Consider the following 7,535-nt stretch of genomic DNA (forward strand, 5'->3'; position numbering starts at 1 on the left):
AGCCGGTGGAAACGTTTTGCAAGGGGACGAGGTGTCATTCGGTCCCGTAACGGCGTCCTCCGTGGGCAGGCGTGGGGCTGGCGACCTCTTTAAGCTGGTGGCTGGGAAGGTGCTGGAAGAAAACCCCTCTGAGCGCTGTGCGTGGGGCTGTCGCCTCCCTGGGTGCCGGGTGTCGGTGCTCCAGGGGTGCTGGGCGAAGCTGGAGGCCGTGCGTGGAGGAGGAAGAGGTTTGAGTTACGCTTCGGCATCTGACAAAGGCATCCGGGGGGGGAAAAAAGCACTTAGTTATTCGTTCCCTTTTAGCCAGCGCACCTGATGGATAAGGGCTTGTAACAGATGCTTCCTCTGTAAGAGGAAAGCATAAGAGAGGGCTTTGTCTCACATTTATATTAACTAAAGCAAAACCCAAGAACTTCCCCACTTTTTTCTATTAACAATAAAGAGGCACCCAACCGGATGGTCCTTTGCAAAACTATTTAAATATTTGGTGAAAATCCTTAAGTCTTAATGGAAGTGGGAAACCCCTTTCCCCCGAGCGCTGTGGGGAACGCGCCGAAGGTTTGTTTGGCTTCAAGGTAGCTTTAATTACAGCTGTAAGCCTGTGCTGTCAGTGCTAATGAGTTACAGCAGGTCGGTGGTGCTGATTGTGGCTACCAGGCCTGTTCCTGCCATGGAGGGAAGCTGCTGTCGCAGAGCTCCGGGCTCACCTGCACGTCACTGCTGACTGCTGATACCGAGATAACTCTGTCTTCTGGCAGAAAAATGAAATTCAGCCATGTTTCTGCTCCCGCTTCAGGATCCTGGGAGATGCCTCATCGTCCACAGCAGCATACACTCAGGATTGTCTAACATCTTCCAATAGATAAACCCTCTCACCCCGCTGCAAGGACAGCACGTGCTCTTTCGTGTGAAGCTATTTCCTCTCACCGTCTTACAATAGCATGGGTGATACAAAAAATATCTGGTGTTCCTGTAGGAATGAGAGTTATATGGAAGAGAGGAGGAAGCGAGATTAGGTTAACGCTGACTGCTGACATACTGGGAAGGCTTTGGAAAATGGTCTCTCCGTTCGCTGGCCCCACAGCGGTTGCTGATGTAATTAAAGATCTAGACACTCAGATAGCTGTAAGTAAAGCGCTGGGGCTTGCCACGGGGCTGGCATGTGGGATTTGCCCGTTAGTTTTGTGTTTGGTGATCTTACCGGCACACAAAGCGTGCGGTAAGATCCGCAAATAAATGAACAAAATGACTTTATGCTAATAAAGTGCATTCTGCCCAAGGATTTTGATGCTTTCTCCCCTGCATGGTGGGTAAGAATTCCTGCTTTGTGGATTTGTAAACTGAGGCATGGGGTTGAGCAGCCCGAGATCAGCCTAAGCTAAAACCAAGATTAGCACACAGAAGTCCCTCCTGATCTTGTGCTCCTCGTCCAGAAATGCCATCTGAGGGTTTTAGACTGTGGATGTAATGGTTTTCCATCGATACTTAGTTACAGTTGAGCTAGGAATTTGCTGAGGGCGCTGCAGATATGTGTCTTGGATATAAATACTCCGAAAAGGGCTCTGTGTCTGTAGGTGCATGAGTGTGCCTTGGAATGAAGCACTAAAGCAGGCGCTTGTAAGTACTCCCGTGTGATTTCTGGTTTGTGTTTTGGTATGAATTAATCCAGACTAACAAAGCCTGCCCTGATGAGGGGAAAATGTCTGTTTGTAGCTCAGGTAGCAGGTGCTCTGTTCATCCCTTTGTATGCAAATGTGCTGTAAAGCTGTTTAAACAAACTCTCTTCTCTTGTCAGTCCACCCTGAAACATGCACGGGCTTTTCAGAAAAAAAGCAGCTGCTTCTCACCCGTCTCCCGGCCCAACAGCAGCAGCCGCTGCGCAAGGAGCTTTTACACCAAACTGTTCATTAAATGCTCATTTCACGCGACCAACCTGTGCCTGCTGCCCACAGCACTTGTGGGGGTGGAAGGCCCAGGGTTTGGACGAGTTTCCTTTCACAGAGCAATGATGACAGAGCAGAGCTTTGTTGAACCTGGATTTTAGAGCCCTTGAGCCATGAAGTACAGTGGTTGCCAGTCAGTCTGTGTGCTAGCTCAGTGGCCAATAACCCGAATAGCTTTAGGCACTGAAGGGTGAACCTGGAAGATTTGAGTAATCAGTTAAGCCGTCGCAACCCACTTCTGGTTCACCGGTAACAGCTCGGTAAATCTGATTTCATTTACCGCGGCTGTCGGTTGCGGGTGCGGGAAGAACAAATCGAAGGTGTGGGTGTGTGCGTGTGTTTCTCTGTCGCGTTACCCCTGAGTACCCAAACTTGTGCTCTCAGAACTGGAAACAAACCCGGTGTTGTCAAGCCCACATCGAGGGATCACTGCGGGTCAGGCTTGAAGTGTGGTGTTGCCAAAAGCGAGACCTCCACCCTGCGGCAGACACCTGAGGGAGCTTGAGCCCTGTCTTCTCCTCAGGCCCGTGGAGTGTGGAGAACGAAGACTCAAACGCTGCGCCTGCATTGCTGCCGCGGGAGCAGGCCGTGCCCTTTAGTTAAATCTTCTTTGGGTGGTCTCTTCCTCGAAGCTGTTTGTGGTCCAAGTGAAATGTGTTCAGAAAGGCCCTGGCCAGAGGGTGCGAGGTGGACACACGTGCGGGATTCAGCCTGAGGCACGAGCCAGCGGGTCAGTGCCAGGCAGAGCTGCCGCTTCTCAGCAGTGCGCTGCGTGCTGCCGCTGTGCTTCTGGGGACAAACTTCATATTCCATTTACCAGGGAATGTTTGCTCTTCTGCTAAACACTGCTCCTCCTTTCTTGCTGTGTCCAGAGACACTTGGTCTTCAAGAAACCTCTGGGCCCTGTCAGGACACTGCAGTTTACTCTGGACAAACACGTGATCGCCCCGTTGAATTCCTTCTCTCTTTGCTAACCGTGGCTTTCGTTTCCTTTTCCAGTTGATTGGTTTGGGTCCCCACAACCCCAAGAAGAAGCAGGACCTAGATAAGCTTTATGATCTAAAAGCTAAAGCCCAACAGATTATGAACCAGTTTGGCCCTTCTACCTTGATCAACCTCTCCAACTTCTCCTCGATAAAGCCAGAACCAGCCAGCACTCCCCCGCAGAGCTCCATGGCCAACAGCACCACCGTGGCAAAGATGCCAGGGACGCCCAGCGGCGGAGGACGGCTCAGTCCTGAGAGCAACCAGGTAATTTCATCCCCGACTTTAGGACAGCTGGGGAGATGCTCAGGCCTGCCTATGGCTTAATTCCTCTCCAACCTGAAATTACCGGCAAAATCTTAATGTCAGTGAAAGTATCAGTTACTGAGTGAGCAAACGTCTTCCTGTATTTCTTCCCTCCCAGGCACTTTCAGTCTGGATGGGGTATGGACACTGTAGGTCTAGAGGTTTTTTTCAGTCTCAGGAAAATGAATAGTGGGGGTGTGATTGGGAAATTGTTTTCAAATGTGGTTTAGATGGGAGAAATAAAAGCACAGGTTTGTAGCCTCCATCTCACTGGGGTGGTGCAAGAGGCAGCATTGCTGCCAGGAGCTGCTGACTTGGGTGTTTGCTTGCTGTGGTGTGGAGTCTTTGACGTGCGTAAAATACACTGGTGCTCAGCAAGTGCTCCAGGAATGCACCCTGATCTCTCTGAGGGCTTTTCTGGCGCCGTGACGTCTCTGGGAAGTGAGTGTCCCCCGACACAAACACAGACAGCAGTTCCGCTGTCAGTGTAGGGGAACCAGGAAGGGCAGGAATTTCCCATGTGTGCCTGGTGCATCTGACCAGGCTGACAGATCAGTGATAACTTTCATCCGTATCCTATAGGACTAAGCGTCCTGCTGTTGTTCAGCAGCAATAAAATATCTGTTCCCTGCCATGTTTGGGCTGAGAGGGTGCTGCCTCCTGCCCTAGAATAACCCAGCACTCGCATATCTCTCTGTTTTCCATTTGAAACGCTAAAGCTGATAAGCACTAGAGCCATGGAAATACTTCCTTTGTGTCCTGAGCACAGATTTAGTCACTGATATGGTGCTTGCACTTGCTGTCTGCCTCTTAAGACTTCTGGTTTTGCCTTTTTTCCTCCCTTGCCAGCAGCCTTGCTTCAGCCCCGTGGCATTTTAGTGATAGTTTAGCACAGGAGACTTATTTATCCTAGCCTGCTGCATTCCAGTTTGGTTTGGAGCAACCACTGGTGCTTGAAAACGACTCCTTAACACCTGATACTTCTTATCTCTGCCATTCCTGAACTGATACGCTTCACAACCCCGTGTGACTTGGGCCTGGGGAGCAGTGGGGGAGGAGGTCTTTTGTGGCTGTGCTGCGTGGGCAGCTGCTTTGCTGAAGTAGGGCAGTAAATCATTCCTCTTCTCCCACACGCTCAGGTTTTAACCAAGAAGAAATTGCAGGACCTGGTGCGTGAAGTGGATCCGAACGAGCAGCTGGATGAAGATGTGGAGGAAGTAAGTACTGACCCGTGGCAGGAGCTGCGGAAAGAGCTAATCTGAGAATTTTCACGGACTGGTGGCCCTTTGTCCAAGGCAGGGAGGGTCGGTTCATATAACACCGCTGTACTCTCTCGTGTTAACTGCAGCCTTCAGCCATCCGTGACTGTTTCTGCGTCCCGGTGTCCAAAAGGGTTTTAAAACAGCCATTATAGCAAACGCCTTTGACATACTAGCTTCTGCAGGTTCGTTTTCGTGCTTTCCGCATTATTTCAGCTGCCTGGTACTGATAAGACCTCTTCTTGTCCCTGTTCTGGCACAGATGCTGTTGCAGATCGCCGATGATTTCATAGAGAGCGTGGTGACGGCCGCCTGCCAGCTTGCACGGCATCGCAAGTCCAACACCCTGGAAGTGAAAGACGTCCAGTTGCATCTTGGTGAGTGATTGGGGTTGGGTTTTTTCCCCTCAGCTGAGAGCTGGGCGCACGCCCTCATGGCTGCCGTGTTGGGGTGGAAGCCCATGAGTTGCTACAGATTCGTTGCTGCTTAATAATTCCTTAATAATCAGGGGATAGATGGGGTATCTGCCCCCAACCGTCCCCTCTCCAAATTTTGCAGTTGCACCGTTTGTAGCTGTCCATCAGCCTGTGCTGGAAGGTCCCTAGCACAGGGACTGCGTCCTTACCATGTTCAATGCTGTGCAGCCCTCTGCTACTCTGCTTTTGTGAAGCTTTTACAGCTGGTATGCGGATCACCAGCTTGTCTCTAGCACCGGCTCCGGGTGGGCCTGCTGCCAATATGTTTGTGATGACGAGGCCGCTCGTGCGATGGGTGGTTGGGATAGTAGGTGCTGACCTGCGCTCTCTCTTCCAGAGCGTCAGTGGAACATGTGGATCCCGGGCTTTGGTTCTGAAGAAATCAGGCCCTACAAAAAAGCCTGCACTACAGAAGCTCACAAACAGGTAAGGAGCCCTTGGTAACGCTGAGAATCGCTTGGTAGGAGCCTGATATGGGGGATGGTGGTCTTGGACTCCTGGCACGATGGGAATCCATAGCCTCTTCTAAGTGCTTTGGGCTTGAAATAATTTCCAGAGTCTCCTCACCTGTTTGCGCAGAGGCTTGAGTTTGCTCTGGCCCCTCTGCAGTGGTGAGGCGCTGGCTGTGCCCTAAGAGAAGCAGCAGCACTCGCCGTCTGCAGGGCCGCCCAGCTTGGCAGGGTTAAAAACCAGCTGAGAGCTGCAGACGGTGACTTGTCAGCTGCCCCCTTGCAGATCACGTGCTCCGTCTTTGCGCAGAAGGGACTGAAAACACGCTGCTGACTCCTCTGGTTCAGAGGGAAATCCATAGCCAGGCACAGGGGGCTAAATGCTGGCGTAGCCCCTTGAGCCGCCCCGGGAGTCTGAATGTTCCAGGGGAATCACAGGGCTCTTAGGCTGTGGCTCAAGTTCCTGGGACCATTTTGTCTCTGCAACCCAACGCTGCGCTCGGGAGTTTTGTGAGCAGTGTACAGCACTTCCCATGTCTGTGCAAGGGTTGGGACTCTGGGCTGCTCGCCACCATAAGAATTTAAACAGCTGTGGAAAGCCTGAAGGCCTCGTGAGGTGTAGCAGAGAGCATGCTGTCCTGGGGTTTCAGCTGTAGATTGGAGCTGAGCAGCTTGGGGAGGGGGTGGTGGGGGGGTGTTCCCCCTTAATTTTGCTTTAACTGAATTTTAAGTGTACGGTGAGAGCCAGGGAAGGAGCTGCCGCGCAGGAGCTGTTGGAGTTTGTGGATGATATCGCATCTCCCTTCCCAAAGCTCCTGCAGAGCAGAGAGAGAGGCGGCTTTGAAGTGGGGTGTGATCCCCTGCGCTGTTTCATCCCATTGCCCCTCACTGGTGTCAGTGTTTCACCTGCCAGCCCCAGGTGTCGAGGAGGGGAGTGCAGATGCTTTCTTTTCCTCTGGCTCCAGCCTGGGACAGCATTAAGATTCAAACTTAAATGTTAAGATTCAAAGGGACTTGAAAGACCTGTGTGGAAACAAGTCAGGCGGTGTCCTGGGAGAACCCGAGATACCTTCTTCCTGCACGGCTACAGGTTGTTTTGCAGTACCCTCGTCTGAGACACTCGGCTTCCCACATATTTTTTCTCTTTCTTGTTACAGAGAATGGCACTGATTCGCAAAACCACCAAGAAATAGCCCCTGGGAAGAGCCGGGAGATGACACCAGTGCATTTTGGGATATCTGCCTCTCCGTGATGCCATCCATGGGATATTTTTTTTAATGCTTTACAGAGAAGCATATATTTTTTATTAACGGTGCAGCAATATCTTGACTTTATGAGGAGATCTGCCAAAAACATTCTACGCCCCCTTCCTCATTCGCCCCAAGAGTGCAACGTATCTCAAAACAAAGACTTTTATTTGTGACTTGAAAGTGGTTCATCGTATAAGTGATTATCCAAGGGACAGAGCATTTGATCTTGCGTGGGACAGTATTAGAAGCATCTGTAGAGGTTTTTGTTTCCTCCTTCCTGCCCCTACCTGCTCCAGTACTTTGTAATGTCAGTGTTTATATAAATACTTGCGTTTGTTTTACATGAATAAAGAAATTATTAATCTAAAAGCATGGCACAGCCTTGTGCTCTTCAAACAGCGTGCAGAGGGGTTGCCGGTGAAACGGGCAGCCTCCACGCTGCCCAGTTTCTGCGTGTGGTGCTGTTCTGGTCAGAGATTTCCTGCTCCACGGTTTAAAGTGAGTGGAAGGATTTGGCTGGCCTCTGCCACGCTGATGGGGCTCGGCAGGCGGCCCCCCCACTTTATGCCCAGCCCAGGGTGAGTAGTTTGCCCATTGCTTGGCTGTTTGGGCCATTAGGATTGGGATGCAGTGACTGAGGATGAGAAATTGAGGTGATCCTGGTTCTTTCCTTGCCTGGGATGTAACAGTGTGGCCAGCAGGAGCAGGGCAGTGACCGTGCCCCTGTCCTGGGCACTGGGGGGGCCGCCCCTCGAATGCTGGGGTCAGGGTTGAGCCCCTCACTCCCAGAAGGACCTGGAGGGGCTGGAGCGTGTCCAGGGAAGGGCACCGGAGCTGGGGAGGGGTCTGGAGCCCCAGGCTGCTGGGG

At 51.7% G+C, this 7,535-nt stretch overlaps 1 protein-coding gene across 1 annotated transcript; it reads left to right on the top strand.

The window, feature by feature from the left end:
* Window positions 1-6: 6 nt before the first annotated feature.
* TAF12 (TATA-box binding protein associated factor 12) lies at window positions 7-7,003 on the top strand. Its single transcript, XM_009645820.2, has 6 exons — window positions 7-1,125; window positions 2,943-3,194; window positions 4,373-4,450; window positions 4,755-4,869; window positions 5,306-5,394; window positions 6,575-7,003. Exons 1-6 carry the CDS (start codon window positions 979-981, stop codon window positions 6,608-6,610), a joined length of 717 nt encoding a protein of 238 aa, XP_009644115.1. The 5' UTR covers window positions 7-978; the 3' UTR covers window positions 6,611-7,003.
* Window positions 7,004-7,535: the final 532 nt, after the last annotated feature.

This window comes from Egretta garzetta, unplaced genomic scaffold (assembly GCF_000687185.1).
Source record: "Egretta garzetta isolate BGI_Z169 unplaced genomic scaffold, ASM68718v1 scaffold368, whole genome shotgun sequence".
Classification (NCBI taxonomy): Eukaryota; Metazoa; Chordata; class Aves; order Pelecaniformes; family Ardeidae; genus Egretta; species Egretta garzetta.

Bases quoted from the DNA above. Each gene is read 5' to 3' on its own strand.
- TAF12 (XM_009645820.2), top strand. From the start codon at position 979: ATGAGAGTTATATGGAAGAGAGGAGGAAGCGAGATTAGGTTAACGCTG. The intron at 3,195-4,372 runs GTAATTTCATCC...CCACACGCTCAG, and splicing joins TCAGTCCTGAGAGCAACCAG to GTTTTAACCAAGAAGAAATT. The intron at 5,395-6,574 runs GTAAGGAGCCCT...TTCTTGTTACAG, and splicing joins CTACAGAAGCTCACAAACAG to AGAATGGCACTGATTCGCAA.